The sequence below is a fragment of the Neovison vison genome, chromosome 3 (assembly GCF_020171115.1).
Source record: "Neovison vison isolate M4711 chromosome 3, ASM_NN_V1, whole genome shotgun sequence".
Classification (NCBI taxonomy): domain Eukaryota; kingdom Metazoa; phylum Chordata; class Mammalia; order Carnivora; family Mustelidae; genus Neogale; species Neogale vison.
Genome location: NC_058093.1, coordinates 209,736,366 through 209,756,495, shown reverse-complemented (window position 1 = coordinate 209,756,495; position 20,130 = coordinate 209,736,366). Strand labels below are relative to the sequence as shown.

Below are 20,130 nucleotides of genomic sequence, written 5' to 3'. Positions count from 1 at the left end.
GCCATATATATATATATATATATATATGACTGAGTCCAAGTTTCTGAACATTTCACCAAAACAGAAGAGGCAACTCTAGAGCTAGAAAAAAACTACCAAAAACCTGAACTCACTCCCAACCCTCACTCTCCATAAGCCCCTCCCAATTTCAGGAATACAGGTTTTAAGTAGAAATAAGTAATTAAAAAGAATGATGGGTGAGTCCCACACACACGTACATGAAAAAGGAAAAAAAAAAGAATAAGAACAATACCTTTCTAGTCAATCAAGGATTTAAAGATTTGTCCACAAAACAGAAGTAGTTTCATATAAAAAAATAAATAAGGAATGCATCAAAAAACCAACTTAATTATAAAGTGGAGGGGATAGAACTTAGGAAGAATTGAAAAAGAAAATATTTCAGAAAAGAAGATTAAACTGAAGGAACAAAGAATAAATAAACAGAATAGATGGTACTTTACAAGAAATGGAGGGCAAAAAAAAAAAAAAAGGTGGAACTGGTAAAAAGGATTAAAGCACAGGAGACAAATAGAAAAGATAAGCAGGGAAGACCCAACATACTTAAACAGAAGACCCAGAAGACAAAAACAAAGCAAAAGAATTTGGAAATGAACAAATACTAAAAACTGTAATTTAAGAAATCTCTTCTGAAAGAAAAAAAAAAGTCTTGAAATTGAATATTGAAATGGTATAGCATGACATCTTTAAAAAAAAGAAATGGTCAACCATGATGTGCCTAGGAAACTGAAAACAAATAACACTGAGATATACTGTATTAAAATTATACTCTATTAAAATTATTTAATAGAGATATACTCTATTAAATGAAAAAAAAAGTCCTTTGGCCATTCAAGCAAAAAACAGAGGTTCCTTATAAGGGAAAGAAAATGAAATTGTCTTCAGACTTTTCAACGACAAGCTTATGCCAGAAGATGACAGAGACAACGTAAGACAGTCCACACACGAAAGCATAAGCCATGGGTTTTACTAGCAAAATGGACCTCCAAGTATACAGACCACCAAAAAACTGCTGTGGACACGTAAGAACACAGGCAAGGACTGTTATTATTACTCCCAGCTGAGGGACCCATTGGAGCAGAAGTTCTTGGAGTGGGGTCCCTGAATTTGTGAAGTTAAACTAAGGTATTATTTGCCTTTTCCCCGGTATTAACACTTGCACAGAGTAGATAAAGCAAGGCAGAGCACCACCTGCTTCTGTGGTCAATGCAGATTTTTCTGCTATACTCACATTCAGTGGGAAAATGTATCAGTTTTATTCCAGAATGAAGAAGGTGTGAACATTAGGAATGGCATTAGGTCTTGAAACCTAAGCACGTGTCTTTTCAATATTCTGTGTGAGGAGATGGGACGCACACATGGAGGGCTTAGACAAGCTACAGGTAGTCATAACTAGGTATCTGGAAGACATTTTCTGGAAAATGAAAGAAGTCCATCACTTCAATTGCTAAGGTTGCCAATGATAAAATTCAAGCCTTCAAGTGCAAATTAGAATTTGGGAAGACTTGAACCTACTACCAAAAGCTTGACACCTTCCCCAAACTTAGAGATTTCTTATAATAGTGTGATACTAGGGGCACCTGGGTGGCTCTGTCATGAAGCATCTGCGTTTGGCTCAGGTCATGGTCCCAGGGTCCTGGGATCGAGCTGCGCATCCGGCTCCCTGCTCGGCGGGAAGCCTGATTTTCCCTCTCCCACTCCCCCTGCTTGTATTCCCTCTCTCGCTTTGTCTCTCTCTGTCAAATAAATAAATAAAATATTTAAAAAAAAAAAAAGAGTGGTGATACTAATGAACATGACTTTCTTAGTATTTTACAATGTAATAGGTCAATATTTAAAAGAGCCTGAAAATCTCAGTGAACCCTTATTTTCCCAATGACCAATGCATGATGTTACAAAGTCATCATGAGTAAAAGATCCATTCAAAGAAGGAGACTGCCCAGTGGATTTCACGGTCACAGAGTACAAAAAATTCACTGATATGTCTTTAGATTTCACATTGCAACTAAGCTTTAAGAAGCCACCACTTCTCGAGTTCGGCTGTGGCATCAAAGAAGAATATCCTCATTCATCTGAAAAGCCTATTAAAATATTCCTCATTCGACCCTTTTCCAACTACTTATCTGTGTGAGACCCAATCTTCTTCATACATTAAGATAATACATTACAGCAGACTAAAGATAGAAGTAGATAGGAGAATTCAGTTGTCTTCTACTAAGCCAGACATGATAAAGGGATTTGGAGAAAATGTAAAACAAGGCCACTCATGAAAACTATTTTGGAAAATATGGTTGTTTCTCATTAAAAAATATATGTGTGTATGTGTGTGTTATTCATGTTAACATGTAATAAGTTGTGTTTTTTTAGAAGTTTCTGTTTAAGTTTCAAATGCATAAACACCAGTAGATAACTTACATAAACGAAAGCTCTTTTGGAGTCTTCAATAACTTTTCACTAGTGTAAGTGTGTTGGTCCTAAGATCAAAAAGTTTGAGAAATGCTGTACTAGCGAATGAGATGAGCTTCACACAACCAAAATGACGGGCCATACATCCACATAAAGGGCTGGTGGGGGGTAATAAGTCTAATTTATTTGTGGAACCAAGACCACACCCTAACTGACAGTTCTAGAGTGAGAGCATCACCCACATGGCTGGCTGCCCTGGCAACCCACACCTGGGCAGCACAACCACCCAGAGGTGGAAAGGTAACAAGGAGAGGGTGTGGCTAGTAGAAGGAGCTAGCCAATTGCCTTGTCGTAACTGACAGCAAAAGGTTACTGGGCTTTAATCATATACTGGAGTGTAAGAGGAGGGGGAAGAAGAGGTTACAAACTAACTTAAATGTTACTGAGAATAGGGAACCAAGAGACAATAACCCGAAAAAGAGAGGACTAGGGATAGTCTAGAAAAATTCTGTATAAAGGAAATCATTGGAACAAAAACATAAACCTTTCTAAATACCCAAAGTATACCAACACAAGAGAATAAAAGCAAAGAACAGAACAACAACAAACTCAGCTGCTTATTAAACACACACACACACACACACACACACACACCCCTAAAATAAACAATGGAACCATAACCACTTCTTAGACAGTATTCCCTAGGGTAAAGGACAAGGACAGAAGTTAAACCTCTTCAAATATACTTGTTTAAGAGATCTGACTTTGGAACAAGGTACCTTTTTATATAATTACAAAATACAATCAGTTTTTGAAAAACTAGTCTTCCTGATTCAAAAACAAAGTGAAACAAACGCATCTAAGTGATTATCCTCCGTTGGAGGCCCAGGCAAAGGGAACAAAGAACCAAGTCCGACTCCAGAACATGGGAGGCATCCGCTAAGGACAGAGAAAGAAGGAGACAAGACCAAACAACATACAACATCCTTCCAGTTGTTTTAGGTAATGGTCTGTGGTTAGTAGGTTAGTATTATTATTCTGAATCTTCAACTCATAATGATTTTAATATTTAAAGACAACTTCTTAGCTCTGTCCAGTGAGAAGACCTAGCATGAAAGACTGACCCAGAAGCCACAAGGAGCCCTGAGAACTCAGGGTGGGGCCCTGAAGGGCTGTTTCCCACAGGATGAGACAACTGGAAATCTGAACCCTGGTTATTTAATGACTTTAGGAGCAACTGATAATTTTTAGAGGGGTGTGTCACTGTTATTGTGATTATGCATTTCAAAGAATTGTGTATGTTATAGAGAAGCATGCGTACTGCAATGCTGACTAGAAAATGATTCTACATCTGGGATTTGTGTCAGGGACTTGCTGGGGGCAATGGGAACTGGGTGGCGCTGTGGATAAAGCAGGGTTGGCCCCGAGAATCGGAAATATTGGACCCGTGGTGAGTCACATGGGTTTACGGTACTTTGTCTACTGACACAGGTTTGAAATTCTGCATGGTGGGATGTGAAGAAAAAGGTTCTAATCAAATTCTGGCCTCAATCTCATCCTCTACCCCATCCTGTGTAGTTCTGTTTGCTTTTTACTTTGTGCATGGAAGCCTTCCAAGGAGGTGTAATAGGAGTAAGGAAAGGAGAGAGAAAGATCAGGGGTGGGTGTCCTGTTCCCTAGGGTGGATTTCCCTAATCCAGAAATGCGTCCTAAACTTAACAACGGGCGTTACTCATCTTGTGCAAAGACTGAGGTTTCCTCTTTGATAACAACTCTCACCTCTGGGTACCCTGCACCGGGACCTGACTGAGCACTTTCCCCTGTCTAACTGCATTTATTCCTCCATTCCCAACATGTCACCCCACCCACCACACGAGGACAGCTCACAGCCCTGGAGGGTGGTGGAATGGGGACTGAAACCAGGTCTGTGTGACCCCTACCCACTGTGCTGCAGGGTCCACTCCATCATCTCCATAGAAACCCAATCACCCCATAAGTTCTAAATGACCAGTGCTGAAAACAGCACATCAGACTCTCTTTAGAGTTTTTTTTTTTTTTTTAAGAAAATGAGCTCCAGAATGTGGGCGGTTTTGAGAGAAGTGGGAACCCCAGTGGTGTCGCAGCCGGGGTTTAGGACAGGGTCTGCACAGGACCAGAGGGCCTGCGACGGGCCGGAAGTAGAGGTGAGCCGGAGGCCCCGCCCACACGGGTCTGAGAGCCGCACTGAGGAGATGAAGTTGTCACGCGCGACCAGGAAGCCCAGCGAGTGTGAATGGAGCCGAGTGTTCTCATCAAACGGAATATGGAGCAAAGTTCACGTAAGTGTGTTTAATGACATGCTTCCTCACTACTGACTAACCCAACATGCCCTGAGCGGTTACCTCTTGGCATGCGTACGTACAATTAGCGCTACTTTTCGTACAGCCAAACAAAACATTTCTGGGAGGCGGAGACATGGGGCGAGCCTGGAGACTGTTCTGGAATCTCTCTGGGACTCGGAGGCAGTAACTGGTGAGTGTGCCCTGCTGGTCCCAACTTGGGGCGAAGCCTCATGTGATCTTCCCCTTCCCCTGGGCAGGCTTGTGAGTCTCAGGAGCCCCAGGCGGACCCTCCTTGGTTTCCCCACTGGGCCAGACACACAGGGCTCCTGCCCTCCCACCCAGCCAGGGCTCCTCGATCGGCGGTGCTCTCACCGGACCGCAGAGCACAGGTGGAGAACTTCTCGTCCTCGCTCGCTGAGGAGCCGCTGGAGGGCAGGGACACACCTTCCTCCTCTCACTGCCTCTGAGGCCATCTAGGCACACGGGTGTCACCCAGGGAGGAAGACAAGGCAGAAAAGAGAAAGGAAGCATAAAGAAAGGGGGAGCGCTGACACCCCCAGACTGAAGCCATGATGGGGGAGGGTACCTCAGGGCGTCCTGCTGCAGAAACGTGTAAGAAAAGTTAGCAGGAACTGTGCTTTCTACCTTTCCAGACCCGAACGTGGACACGAGGGAGCTTTCAAAGTCTCTCCTAACCTAGCTGCTTCAAGGCCGAAGCTCCTCGTTTACTCCCGCCCCTGAAAGGACAGTCCCCGACCCACGGGGTGAAAAAAATCCCTGACTTCATCCGCGTGAAAGCAAGGCCCAAACACCCTGCAAAACCTAAGCTGGCGTATTGTTGACAGTACGTAGTTATGTGCAGTTGAACGTAACTAAAGTCACATCATAGAAGCTACTGGATGTCCCTGAGGTCCTGCTTCAGGAACAACGTGGCTAGCGCTACGGGTGTGGTGTGTGGCAACATCACTTATTCACACTACTCAGTCCCACAGCTGCTCGTCTTCTCACGGAGACCAAAGCCCACGGCAGCCTGTCCACACCCAGGAAGCCACAGGCTACGCCTGGGTGACGTCACCTGGGATGATGGATGTTAGCCTGGACGCTCTGAGAGCCAGACCATGCTTCCAACTTTGCTCTCGACCTTGGATTACTGGGAGCCAGCCATACTGAAGTATGGGTTTCTTTGAGCAAGAAAGCTGAAGGATATGAGTGTAAAACAGGGTGAGACTATGTAAACTCCTGGCCACATCCACGAAAACATGAAGACACAGAACTGGCTGGCCTTCCAGGTGCTCAGGGACGCCATGTTCCTGAAGAAACTGAACGCTCAGCGTGAGCTTTCCAGCACTGTCTCCCAGAATGGTGATGCTGGCATTTCCCATTCACACTCCTCCCGCTCAGCAGGGAGCCCAGCCCAGCCACGGGAAGCCCCACCTGTCTCCCCGGAGACCTGGAGCCGCTGGCCATTGCAGAAGGCGCCCCGTCCCCTCTGGCCCGTGTACAGCCGCTCCTCTGTGCAGTGGTAAATCACTCCAAATTCGAGCTGTGGGGTGCAGGGGCAGGAGGGAAAACAAATGCACTTCACTCATTTGACCCAGAAATCACAAAGCAGTTCAGAGGAGGACAATTCGAGGTATTACGTACGACCCAGGTGATGGAAACTACCTCTCAAAGGGGAATTGGGAAAGAAATTAGCATCTTGGACCAAAACTGGATATGAGGGCAAATGGTCTCTTCTAAAATAGCCTACTTAGGATGACTGGGTGGCTCAGTGGGTTAAGCCGCTGCCTTTGGCTCAGGTTATGATCTCAGGGTCCTGGGATTGAGTCCCTCATTGGGCTCTCTGCTCAGCAGGGAGCCTGCTCTCCCTCTCCCTCTCCGCCTGCCTCTCCATCTACTTGTGATCTCTCTCTGTAAAATAAATAAATAAATAAATAAATAAATAAATAAATAAAATCTTTAAAAAAACCAAAATAGCCTACTTAAAAATATACTAAAGCAGGGGTGCCTGGGTGGCTCAGTGTGTTAAGCCTCTGCCTTCGGCTCAGGTCATGGTCCCAGGGTCCTGGGATCGAGCTCCACATTATGGAGGGGAGGTTCTCTGCTCAGCAGGGAGCCTGCTTCCTCCTCTCTCTCTGCCTGCTTCTCTGCCTACTTGTGATCTCTGACTGTCAAATAAATAAATAAATAAATAAAATCTTAAAAAAACCTAAAACATACAGTTTTATTAAAAATTAACCTCATAATCAAGCATTAGGAGCTGAAAGTTGCTGAAAAAGCTGAATTCTTCAGAAAGGCCTCTGTTTTGGGGGGTAGGGGACTAGAGGAGGCTACTTGTGACTAACGCCTCCCCATAAGAAACCCTCAAAGCTGCTGATGTGTCAAAAATTAAGAATACGTCTGTAAAGCCGAGGGGATCAGACTCAAGGACGGCCAAGGAGGAGAGGTGAGTCACCAAGGAGAGGCGTGGTGCCAAACCACAGCCACGCTGGTGGGTCATGCTGCATAAGGCAGGTGACAAATGCCTGCCACAGCAGCCTCCCAGCTGGAAACAGTAAAAAGAAGAGGCGAGCAAGGGGGGGAAATGCTGCCTTACACTCCTGTGCTTTGTTTCTTTCTTCCTCCTCCGACTCGTCACTATTCAGGGTTAATAGGGGCGAGTATGTGTGTGATCGGGGGGCTGGCCATGTTTTGCCTCCCTGGAAAATAAAGAGAGCCCCAGGCCCAGTCTCTCGGGAGAGTCTCGGATGGCCTGGGGTGAGCTGGACTACAGTGGAATGGACCCCCCGACAGGGCAGGTAAAGGGTTTATTTCTGGGGAGGATCACGCAGCCAGCTTTCCAGCAATCCTTAATTCTCTTCCCCTGCTTCCAACCACCCTGGCTTTAAGGGGGTACCCAAATCAGGGTAGTCCTAGAACCATGTGGGCCTCCAGACCCTGTGCCCCTGGGGTGGGTCAGGTGGCCAGGAGACCTTTGCTAGCAAGAGGGAAGGGTGAAGAAGGTTTAAACTTCCCTCGGTCTCCGTGCTAGGGAACGACTGCTAGCGTTGAGGATGAAGGTGAAAACACTGAAACAGTGCCTAGCAGAAGGCTGCTTTCGGAAAATACCAAACCCCCAGTCCTATTTAAATATAACTGCTGTGGGGCACCGAGGTGGCTCAGTGGATTAAGCCTCTGCCTTCAGCTCAGGTCATGATCTCAAGGTCGGGGGATTGAATCCCGCATCGGGCTCTCTGCTCATCGGAGAGCCTGCTTCCCCCACTTCCCCCCCCCACCCCGCCTGCCTCTCTGCCTACTTGTGATTTCTCTCTGTGTGTGTCAAATAAATAAATAAAACCTTAAAAAATATTTATTAAATAAATAAATATAACTGCTGTGACCACACAGAAGTGAAGGCTTTCCTAAGCATTACTGCTTAAATTGACTAATGCTTGACGCAGATCTCATGATGCTGCTCAGCTCCAAGGGTGATGGGAACCCCGAAGCAGCGGGGTTCTCATGCTAACAGCTAGGGAAAGATGGAGAAGAATGACTGAAAGATGGGGATTAAAAATGTCCTCCCAAAATAGGAGTTTCTTCTGTGTGGGACTAGATCACACGCCCCAGGGGTCAGAGGGAAACTAATGTGGGCCATTTGCTCAGAACTTTCCCTTCCACGCTTCTCCAGCAGCATCCCAGAAAGACCACGGTAGAAACAAGGGCCCGCCACCATGGAGGTGGGCCGGTCATGGAGCCCCAAACCCACACACCCCAAAACCAGTTTTCCTTTGTTTACTGTCTCGGATCTCAAAAAGAAACATGCATGGGTTTACTAGTCCTGACTAAGGCATGTGACAAAGACAGCAAAATGGAGTACAGGGATCAAGTCCAAAAAGGACAATGCTAAGCCAGGCCCAAGGGGTTCAGGACCACTGGCCTGGGAAAACCCTCCACCACGTACCTCTTGGTCTACAGCAAATCCGATGCTTACTGCCACGGTGGGGAACCTGCAAAGAAAAACATAATGGTTCACCCTCTAAAACATAAGTGGTCTCATGCAAACTCTCGGCAGCCTCTGTGCGGCTATGCTATGCAGCATTGTCACTGGAGGCACAGAAGGACCTTTCTACAGTGTGGGTGGGTTTGTTTTTTTTTAAAAATTACTTCCCACAACTTCACTAACTGCTTCCAAGACAAACAGGCTTAGTGGACTCCGGTGTGTCAGATAGCTGACCTTGAAAGAAAGCAGTATTCTGAAAGTCATGTACAACTGCTGTAATTCAACAATGACCACCAAGTACCCAATGAAGAGGGATTTTAATGGTCAGTTTTCTGGTTTTCAGAGACATAAAGGGACAAGTAGAGACCTCCAACAAGGCCAGACCCATGTCCCTGGTGAGGTGAAGAGGGGTCCCCAGGAAGTGACATCATAGCCTCCTACCAGAGGCTAGGTCTGGGTGACAATAACACCCCTCCCCCCACCGCCCATCTCCTGAGTGAGCTCAAAAGCGGCCAACTGCAGGCCTGGCCAGAGCCGTCAGAGGCGGGCTGTGACATCGCAGATTGCCTGTGGTTTTATTTTGTGATTTTGTTGTTCCTGCGGCACCTCTTCGAAATAATCTCTCTTTTATGTGAAGATCAGCAGAGCTTACCAGCAAGTAGGAAGGAGAAGCTGGGTGCTACTAACCTACAGGAAAACTATGAAACCAGTCCTCCACAGAGGTGAGCCCAGACTCAGGCCGTGGCAGCTGGCACGGTCACCTGGTGGTTGGCACGATAGGCAAACACACCACATGCCAGGGTCCACTTTAGGTACCTGGGAAAGCTCTCCCCCACCTGCTTCAGCCCTGACGCTGCTGGACACAAGAAGGAACAGATGCTCTCTGAGCTGCGGTGGCCAAAGGCTTCTGATGTCTCTAGGCCACTAAGATCACTATGCTCCAGCCCCTGAAAGTGTTCTGGAACCGGGGCCACAAGAGGCCCTCTGAGGGCTGTGTGGGTGTCACTGCATGACAAGCAGAGAGAAGAACAGGAGGGGAGACCAGAGCCTCCACCCCCATTCCTGCAGGGGGGGTGGGGGGATTGTCAGGCTTTAGTTTGCATTAGTCTGTTGACGCTGTTGTGGTCACCAGATGGCACTGTTCCATTGCCCCGAAAAGGCAATGTGCCGGCACGAGTGACTACATTCTCAAGCTAACTAACCCACGTTAACAAAACCCACCTCACAGGTCAGGATGACTTTACATACTGACACATAAATACGCCATCTGAGGCCAAGCACAGAGGGCAGCCCCAAGAAGCCCCCCTCTGTGCTGATACTTTTTTACTTTTCAGAAGGAAACAGAGTATCTCCTCGTCATCTGGGGAGAGGGCTCTCAGAATGGGGTTCTGCACTGCTGGTGTCGATGCATGCTGGGGAGAAACGCTGGCCTGGAAGGGGCCGGGGAGGGGCCTGGAACCCGTGCCAACCAGCTCTCCAGGAGGCCCCTCATGTGTTCATGCCAGAGAACCAACCACCTGTGGAAACCAGGCCTCATCCAGTGCTCTTGTGTCCTTGGACAGCTCTAACGCCCATCCCACTGGTCAGAGCTTCTGGAGTTGAGGCCATATCCTGATCACCTCCCTGAGCTCGCCTCCCCTCTCCCTGACGGCCTGGCCTCTCTGACCTCCCTAAACCCTCCTGCTTTGTGGCTGTTATTTGCTCTGTCAGATTAGGCCAGCCCGATGCCAGGGGGTTCCTCATCCCGCCTCATGGCTGCAGGAGGCTTGCTCTCGTCTCCACAGGCAGCTGTGGAAAGCCAGCCCGCTGGCGCTGCTGTATACACCTGTGCTCCTGCAGCTGCTGGACCACACATGCCTGTTTGTCCAGGGGCATCCTTAAGGGGTCCTTCTTAATTCAACTCAGCATTTTAAAGATGACAAACATGACAGATTTAAAAAATTAAGTACTTTCTACATGCTGAGAGTATCTCACAAATGGAACACTTCACTTTAAAAAGATCAAAACATGGGGCGCCTGGGTGGCTCAGTGGGTTAAAGCCTCTGCCTTTGGCTCAGGTCATGATCCCAGAGTCCTGGGATCGAGCCCTGTGTCAGGCTCTCTGCTCAGCAGGGAGCCTGCTTCCTCCTCTCTGCCTGCCTCTCTGCCTACTTGTAATCTCTGTCAAATAAATAAATAAAATCTTAAAAAAAAAAAAAAAGATCAAAACATGACCACCTTTTTAATGAGCCTATCAACCTCCTAGAGGTTTGTCTATATACTCCTGCCTCAAAACAAATGCTGTTTGGGGAGAGACAAAGTCTGAGAGAAGAGGACAGATTAAGGACCAGACGAGGGGTGGCCCATGCCGACGCTCACCTATGCACGAAGTTGCAGGTGCCGTCAATGGGGTCGACGATCCAGGTCGGGCTGGGGGTAAGCACGCACTTGGCCCCGGCGGCTGCAGACTCTTCCGCAATGAACCTGTGGTGAGCAGGAGCTCGGCCTGAGAACACTCACCAATCACTCAGGACAAGGCACTTTGAACTGCTTCCGGACCCATCAGAGGCCAAGCAGACACCGTGGAAATCTCATCACGGTTTTCCCGGGGCCAGCAGAGCAGTCTGTGAAGGACCAGCTGCTCTCGGAGCTGGCGGCCAGCCTGCTTACTCGGCGGGACTCTGCGGGACTCGGAACACATGAACTGACGCCTCCACGCAGGAGACTTGGGAAAGCATGGGTGGGGGGCAGTGAATGGGCCAGGGGGACAAACAGGAGAATGAAGAACACTGGGAAACAGACTTTACAACGCAAAGCTAAGCCCTGCTCTAACTTGGGTCTGGAGGAGAAAAGGCTGAAGACAGACGATGAAGAGTGTGAGCAATGCCGGCCGGGGAGCAGGGCCCAGGACTTGGGCTTCAGCTCTCCTCCCACCCCTGGTAGTGCTGTGGCTGGGGGGACTGAAGCTGGACCCGAGGCACTGAGGGTCACCTACCGCTGACACCTCCCGGCTGTGTCCCCAGCCTGGCTGCCTCTGAACTGAAGACAGTGTGACAGCAGGAGCCGCCCACCATTCGGGCTCAGCCAGGAGCTGCCATCATCTCCTCAGAGGCCCCTTCCATCCCAGTGTCCGGTCGAGGAGCCCCTCGGTGGGCCACACCTTCCCCTTCATGCTCTGGTGGCCAGCTTGTAGGAACACGGCCAGCCCAGGCTGTGTACTGTCTGGCACCAGTGAGAGTGGCCTCTGCTCCCAGCAACCCCCCCCCTTTATCATTAGTCCTTTGTACACAAGGCCTCTCAGAACCATCCTCACTCGAGCAGAGGCTATTTCCCGTGAGAACCCCAACAAGGAAAACACATCCCAATAAAGCTCACGCAACAGGGCCCGGCACTCTGAGTGTTTGGTCCATGTCTCTAACTGTCGTGTAACAAACCCAGGTCCACTGAGAGTAGGGCCTTTGGCCCGTGTACCACCTTCTCACCAGAGCCTGGTCCACGGCACGTGTTCTATGCGTGAATACCAGGCCTTGTGGAGAGCTTTCTAGCAGCTTCTCACGCTATGTCCACGTCTATACTGGAGAAAAAGGAGACCTGAAGACAACAGGTGTTTACTAAGCAGGATAAATGAGTGAAAAACAAGAAGCGTTCACTGTCCTCCTTTTGCCATCCGGTGTGTTGTCAGCTACAGCCATCAGGCAGCTGCTTCGCCCCTGAAGAGACCAGAGCAGTCCCCTTATGCCTGGCCTCGAATCGGCCCCGGGAACCACCTTCTCCAGAGGAACCAGGGGTCCTAAGATGTGGCAGCAAGGAACTTGCAGAGGAGACAGACATCATACTGTTGATAAAAGCACTGAGCTGGCAACTTCTCCACCCAGCATGGTACCAATGAGCTATGTGTGGCTGTTTAAGTTTCAATAATTTAAATTAAATGCAATCTCAAAAAACTAAGAAGTTCTTTACTTTCACTAGTCGCATCTCAAGTGCCGTCCTCATTTGCAACACTGAGAAAGAAGAACCAGGGCTGTGCGTTCTGATGTCACTGCTTGTCACCCCAGCACTGGCCCCGGAACCACAAGCCCTGGAACTCATCTGGGACCACCCCTTTCCATTTCAGGGACTACGGAAGTCATGCCCTCCATGGCACACACCAAGTCGTCTACCTGCCCCTCTGAAAAAGGATCGGAAATCGGTCCGTGTGTGTGAGGAGTGCACATGTTATCATTCTCAGGTTATCACGTGTTTCCACCTCCCCCCAGCTGCTGCCTGTTGCAGAAGCCCCCGCAGCAGAGGCAGAATATGGGGACCTGACAAATGGCTGTGGTGCAGAGAAAGCCAGGGTGAGCAGCCTGCACCCGGGAGCTTACAATCTAGAGATGCACGGGCCGCCACTTCCTCGCTTTTGTTTGCTCCCGGTCCCCTCCTCCTGCTGGGAACTGTGTCCCTGTCCTCACTCCCCTCCTCGGGGTTTTGGGTCCTTTGGATCATGTGATCCAGACAGGCAGGTCTAGATGACAGATACAGGGTGGTGAAAAGACAGGAAGTCGAAAGAGCCAAGCTAGGCAGGGCACGGCCAGGCTGGGACTCCCGACCACTGCATGGAGGCAGGAGACGGGCGTGCAGAGTCACTGGTGATTATGTGTGGCGTGAGCTCTGCCAAGTTTTCTTAGCCAAAGACTTAAGGAATTACATCTCCTGTCAATGTCTTCTATAGCTACATGATTTTCCTCCCATGCAATGGCTTGTGATCATGTTTCCAAAAAAAAGGGTCCACACCCTAAAAACATACATATATAGGGATTGAGTGCCAAAGCTCAAGTTGGGTACAAGGTGGATAAAGCAGAGAGATGACTTACCTTCTTTCAAGATAGAACTGGAAGCGACTCGCTTCCAAAGATAAATTCCTGAGAAAGGAGGAGAAATGTGGAAACTTCTTCCTTTTTAAACCTGATTCAGGTGGGAAGCTGGTACCTACTAGTGTTGCGGGGTCTCCTGGGAAGGAAGGGGGAGAGCACCTCTGCAGGGCTGGAAGCAAACATTTGTGCTGGGGTGCACAGACCACAATGTGCCGAGGGGGCTTCTTGAGACACGCAGGGCCAGGAGGGCTGGCTGCTGGCTCACCAGCACAGCAGGTGGGACGGACAGGGGCTACAGGGTCACCAAGCAGCGTGTTTAAAGGAGCACCCACAGTGCTCCTGTCCACGTGGCTTTTGTTCTGCACAGCATTTCTGGAAGCACTCAGAGGAGCCACACCAAGCCCTGGACTTTCCCAGCAGTGGATCATGCCCAAGAGTTCTCCTCATCTCTACTCAGCTGCCTGAGTCAACCCAGGGAGAAAGAGTGTCTGTCAACTTACTGTTTGCTCCGCACCTGTGGTGGCACTTTGGGACAGGGCCTTGGACCGTGTCCACTCCTCTGAGGTACCAAAAATACCTCCCTAGTATGTGAGGAGGGATGTAGTCTATCCACTGAAACCTGACTGTCTTCATGTGGGAAGCGGAGAGAACATTCTTCCGCTCTCTGCTGAAGGAGTGGGGACATCAACTTGGACAGATGGAGGTGTGAAATAACAGACTTTAATAAAAGCACTGGGACACCTACATAAAATCCGTAACATCAATAGAATAGAACAGTCTGTGTGCCTAAATTTAGGAAGCTCAAGGGCCTTTTCATAAGCCCATCTACTGTACAAGAGGAAAGCAGCAACCTGGGGTCAGGTTCAAAGCTTGGTAACAAGTTAGAATGATATCCTGTTGCATAATTTAACTACTTTTTTTTTCTTATAGTCCTAACAAACCCTTATAATTTTGACAGCCAAGTGCATCTAGGCCTTTGTTCCCTAGCTAGTTTGTTTACTCTGTGACAAGGTCAGGGTCACCCTTGAGTTCTCTAGGGAGCCAATCAATGCTCCTAGGCCTGGCCAGCGTCGCAGCAGGCTCTGCTGCCCGATGACATGAGTACCGAGCTCAAAACATGGTGGGAAAGTGGTAGAAAGCAAGCATTTAGCCAGTGGTGGCCAGCAACATAGTTTTTCCCAAGCCTGGGGCACACAGGCCTGCTGCAGAGCCTGGGAGTCACCACGATGGACGAGGCTGTGTCCTGCCGGGGGAAGCCCAGACCAGGACAGAGGAGGTGGCTGGGTGTCCCTTGCAGCCCCAGCTGCTCTCCTCCCTTTGCCCACACCAACCCAGACCAAAGGGACACAGACAGGGTGTATATAAGTATGGTTCAGTGATGCTACTGAATATTTCCAAAGTTGCAGAACTTGGATCTGACTCAAAATCATCAATTCAAAACAGGTTTAGGCACTGCATAAAGGCAGGCCTGGATGGGGACTGAGCTAATGTGGTCAATGCCAGTCCTGTGCTTTAAGTGTCAACCTTGACCTGCTGGTTTACTTTCTGTCATTACCACCATACGATGCCCTTGGCTGGGTGCCTCGGTCCTAGGTGAGGAGGCTGAGACCCTGAGAACGGGTGACTTTCCAAAGCTGCAGACAGTAGCAGGTTTAAATTTTACAGTTCTTTGGTTCAGTGGACTCCTGTCTTCCAGCTCGGGGACCCAGACTTTAGATTTCACAAATGAGCCCAATAAAATAATAAAACAGGGAGCCTATACCAGGTTGTTTCTTTATTAAAAACAAAACAGTTGTGATCTTTAATAGTTTTGTAAGTGACTAAAAATGGGGACCAGCATACACTCAGAGTAACAGGAAATCCTTCCTAAAAAAAGGATGATAGGCCAGTTTATGCTAACTTATTGTTTAAGGGATATATTTAAGTACTCTGAATGCAGAAAAATTACAATACGCTATTTTACTATGTGTATTCCATGTTTTCTCGATGCAAATTTATCAATTCATCCATGATCTAAAATACAATTAAATACTCCCAAATTTGTTTAAATCTCATCATTGGCAAAACGAACAAACAAACAAACAAAAAAACCCACTCCACACTTGGCATAGCTATGTTGAGAAATGATTTCATCTACCTGAGTTTTCTAGGCAAACCAAGCAGAGTAGAAGCAGGACATCCAGGCTTCCCTGAGTTCCGGTGTTGGCCTCGGAGCTGAGAAGCAAGTGACAGAGAGCCAGGGGTGGCCACGGGGCAGCCCCATCTCATCCCTCCTGGCCTGGCTGGCACGAGCAGGAGGCGGTTTGGGAACCGCTGCTCTAAATCATGGCTTCCTGGTCAGGTGTGTGTATATCTGTCTCTTCCAGGGCTTTTTCAGACACAGAGGCCTGGCATTAGCAGTTTGGAGAAGCGCAGGTAGGTGTGGCTCACACCCTAGGCAGGGTCCACTGTTCTGAGTCAATGGTCTTCCAAAGGGCTTTTGGCATTTGGTGATCCCCGGGCGACCCCGGGCAGCAGGATAGAGCGGGCAGGGAGCCGGGGTGTTCGATCACTCATACAACACTCTGACTTTTATCCTGGGATGTGCGGCAATGAATATTTAAATACACCTTGTACGAATGGAATCCATGCCCCATACTGACCCAAGAGTGGGCCCAAAACACTTGGCAGCAACTGCTGCCAACACATGCAACACGGGTGTAATTTTGGAATTCGGGTTCTCAGGAGGAATCTAACTAAAATCTGCTGGAAGCCTGATTAAGTATGTCTGGTCTACGGTGACCTCCAGGCCTTTACCGGGACCCCACAGAGCCAAGCCAGCTGTAACCTCCGCCACAGCCACTTGGGCCAACACCATAGAAACCTCAAGTACCAAAACAGTTCCTCAACCAGAAACACCGTGTTGGCTACTGTGGCCTTTTTCCTCTCAAAGGGTTAAAGCAATCTACAGAATTCTTTGGACATTACCATTTAACTTGCATTTCAAAAAGTTAAAAAATCACAAACATTTTAGAGCTCATAAATGTTATAACAGATGTCAGGAATCCTGACTTCACACTAAATGAGGAAGTAGGAAATAACAGACGTTCACACACAAAGGTTGTCCACAAAACAAAACAAAACAAACATGACCCATTGGCAGAGAGAATTTCGAAGGGAAAGTTGGTAACCCTGAGATGACCTAACCAGTAAGGAGGAAAACACAGAGGAAAAAGGAGGTATGTTTGAATGCCGGCCTGTCCCTTCTTTCACTTAATCATTCACAGGGGGAAAACTCCATCACGCCCACCCTGTGCCAGACAGACGCTGAGGGAGGCCGCCCTCCATGTCTCTGCTGTAAGCCCATCAAACATGGAACCTTACTGCAACCAGTGACCCATACCCAGAAATCCAAGAGCTCCTACTCCAGTCTCCTCTGTGGGGAGAGGGAGCCCTCCCATCGGAGGCAGTGGGTTCCAACTCTCTTCTGCAGAGCTCCAGGGGCGACGGAGGGCCTGAGGACCACCCCTGCCCCTTGCCCAGAGCTCAAGGGGAATTTTCCTCTGAGGCCTAGGGTTCCCTTGGAACTAGAAGCAAAATGCTGTGTACATATTTGAATTTTCCTGAGGAAAAGATTAAGGGTTTGCACTGGATTCTCCACAGGGTGACCCCAAAAGGGTTAAGAACTTCTGCTCTCGAGAAGAAGGTGGAGTCCTCATAAGGGCCTTCTAGGATGGAGAGCAGCCTTCCCTGGCGCATAAGCTGGCCTGACAGGGGAGAGCGAGTCCCTGAGAACCAGCAGGGGGGCACCAATAAGCATGGGCCCAGGTCTGCATCCCTCCTGGAAAGTCTGCATGGGGCCACCACGCAGACACAAGCACCAAACATGACTTGCTCCAAGTCCCTCCAGAAACATGCCAAGTGGTTTGGCAGAGGGGAGTAGAGAGCCTGTTAGAGAAGTGGAGCCTTTTCAGTATTTGTAAGGTAACAGAGAGACGTGAGCATTGTCAAGATGACAGTAAGAGGAATGAGAACATGTCTACCATGCGATCTAAATATGGGAGGCAGACTGTGAGGCTTCCCGCTTCCCGTCCGCCCCCAGCGACCAGCAGTGTGGCACCAGGGTCCCTTCCAGAGGAACACACCCACCTGTGTGAAGGAAACTTTTTCTGCAGCTCAGAAATAATTAAATCTTCCACGAGGTGATCTGTTTCTGTCACGAGGTCAGCAGCTGATGTTTTTGTGGAGACGCGTTTTTCCTCAGAAAGGGCTTTCTTGATGATCTGAAATAAAAGTACAGGAACGTAAAGCAGGTAGTGAAATGGATGGTCTCCGCTTCCCCATCCTGGTCCCCGCTTCCCCACCCGCCAGACGAATGCGCCCTCGCCTCCTGTGTACCAACTGAACGAAGCAGGTGGCAGGCGTGGGGCTTAGGGCCGCTGGCTGCTTCCATCACAGGCAGGCTGCGGGAGCTCAACACCACACCCAGGAGCTTCTGTTGGGGCGCCTAGTGAGCCTAACTACCCACTATCCTTCCACCAGACAGGGCTCACTTGTTGAAGCTACCCTGTTCTACCTGTGGAGCGATTCTCTGAAGGAAAAGAAAAAAGACCATGAATTTTCATTCAATGTAGGAGGATGTAACTCACACGCCTTCGCCCCCAAGATTCTGATTCATTGTAAAAACGAATTTTCCCTAATTCACTTTACCATGGAGTAGATCACGCTCTTGTGAATCCTGATTACAAACATTCGAACAAGGAGACCTGGGAGAGGTTAAGAGGTCCTTCACCAACAGGAAGGCACGCTCTCCCTCCCTGCCGCTCTCGTCAGGGAAATACCACCCGCCACGGCAGACACACCCAGCGGCTGGCTTCGGTGCCAGGACCTCGCTGACCCCCAGGTCTGGGCTCACAGGCAGACTACCTGATCCAAACCTGCTGCGGCCAAATATAGAGGTGAGGCCTGGAGGGCACCTCCCGGTGCCTCTGGCCCGGCCAGATCCGGCTCCAGGAACCCCTGGAAGGCCCACGCAGGAAGCCACGTGGAGAGGTTCATCAGTCACAGGACACCTTGAGAAGGACCAGGTCCACTCTGTGAAATAAAAGGCACTCCAGGCACTCCTTCCTCAGCCCGGGCCTTTTTTTTTTTTTTTTTTTAAATATATTTCTGTCTGTTGTAAAAGCTCAGTGTTTCCCGCAGCATGACGACAAAGTCAGGACACCTCAACTCGAATTCAGACCTTTCCTCCAACACTGGCTACCACCTCAAGATGCTGCATTTCTTTCCAAAGCACCATCAGTCACTCAGCTGCCCAGACTCCACATCCCCACTTTTTATGCTCCTCACATTACTGCCCCCCCACCCCGAACAGGGCTGAGCCTGGACAGGTTTCCTTCTGTTTTTCATCTTGGTCGCCAATAGATACATATTCCAGAAAATCAGAAAATCTCAAGTGTAGTTTTGTAAATACTGCAAAAGACAAAGCACACAGCACTCGTGCATAATCCATTAACATTTCTGCGCCAGTCCCCAGACTGTCTGCCACAAGGGGTCTTCCTGGCCCCTCTTTTTGCAACACCCTGCCTAGCACTGTCAGGCTAATCTCCTTAGAATGTCAACTTGCACACAGTTAAGTTCCCACCAAGCGAATCTCCACAGGTTCTGTGTTTATAAATTTGAAACTCCTCAAATCTAACTCCTATAGCACTGCCTTGTTCTCTAGGGATCCCTAAATTTTGGGCTAGTCCAAACCTCCTATCTAGGTTATTTGGCAGTGAGCTAATATTTTGCATGGCAGTTGAGTGTGGTGTGTGTGCCTATGTTTATATGTGCACAAATGTGATGTCTGTGTGGTTTATGCATATGCATATGTGATGTGTGTGGTTTGTATATTTGTGTGTGTAGCCGTGTGGTTTATGTGGGTGCATGTGATGTGTGTGGTTTGTGTATCTGTGTGTGAGACACCTGTGTGGTTTATGTGCGTGAATGGGGTAAGTGTGTGCTTCCTGTGTGTGTGTGGGGAGGAGTGAAGGGAGTGTGTACGGTTGTGTGTGGGGTGTGTATACATATGGTTAGAGGGAAGGAGAGAGGAAGACCAGAGCACATGGCACCAGAGTTTCTCAAACTTCTCTGTGCATGAGTCACCTGAGGTCTTGCTGAAGTGAAAACTGGTCAAGTGGGTGTGGGGTTTGGGGCCTGACATTTGCATTTCTGACAAGTTCTGTGGGGGCCACACCAGAGTGGTTGGCCTGAGAGCAGGTTCTCAAACCCCAGAATGACACAGGGTCCTCAGGGGCTGGGATGTTCTGACCCGGTGCCACACACAAGTCCTGGGACTGCGACCCTGAGGGGACAAAGGCTTCCTGTTACCCTTGCCCCTCTCCGCACACGTCATGAGCATCCACACAGTTCAACGTTGGGATGCCAACCGTGAACCTTGCAGTCTCTGGGGTGAAGCTAGAGCGATTTTTAAAGCATACGTCAGCTCCTATCATGTTAGTGGTTAGCACTGCCCAATGGCTGCCATGGCTTTTAGGAAAAAGCCCCAGACTTACACATCTCACCTCCCACAGGCCACCCCCATGCTCGCCAT

At 48.9% G+C, this 20,130-nt stretch overlaps 1 protein-coding gene and 1 long non-coding RNA gene across 2 annotated transcripts in view; one reads left to right on the top strand and one right to left on the bottom strand.

Annotated features, from left to right (window-relative positions):
- Positions 1 to 20,130, bottom strand: part of IMPA2 (inositol monophosphatase 2) — a 42,633-nt gene that overhangs the window by 8,970 nt on the left and 13,533 nt on the right. The window contains exons 2-5 of the mRNA XM_044243641.1: positions 17,685 to 17,818; positions 11,083 to 11,187; positions 8,686 to 8,731; positions 6,180 to 6,288 (exon numbers count right to left, since the gene is read on the bottom strand). Coding sequence (XP_044099576.1) covers positions 6,180 to 6,288; positions 8,686 to 8,731; positions 11,083 to 11,187; positions 17,685 to 17,818 — 394 coding nt within the window. The remainder of the gene's footprint in view (positions 1 to 6,179; positions 6,289 to 8,685; positions 8,732 to 11,082; positions 11,188 to 17,684; positions 17,819 to 20,130) is intronic.
- Positions 4,635 to 6,157, top strand: LOC122903129. Its single transcript, XR_006383927.1, has 3 exons — positions 4,635 to 4,742; positions 4,849 to 4,935; positions 5,399 to 6,157. It is a non-coding gene; the product is annotated as an uncharacterized LOC122903129 (long non-coding RNA).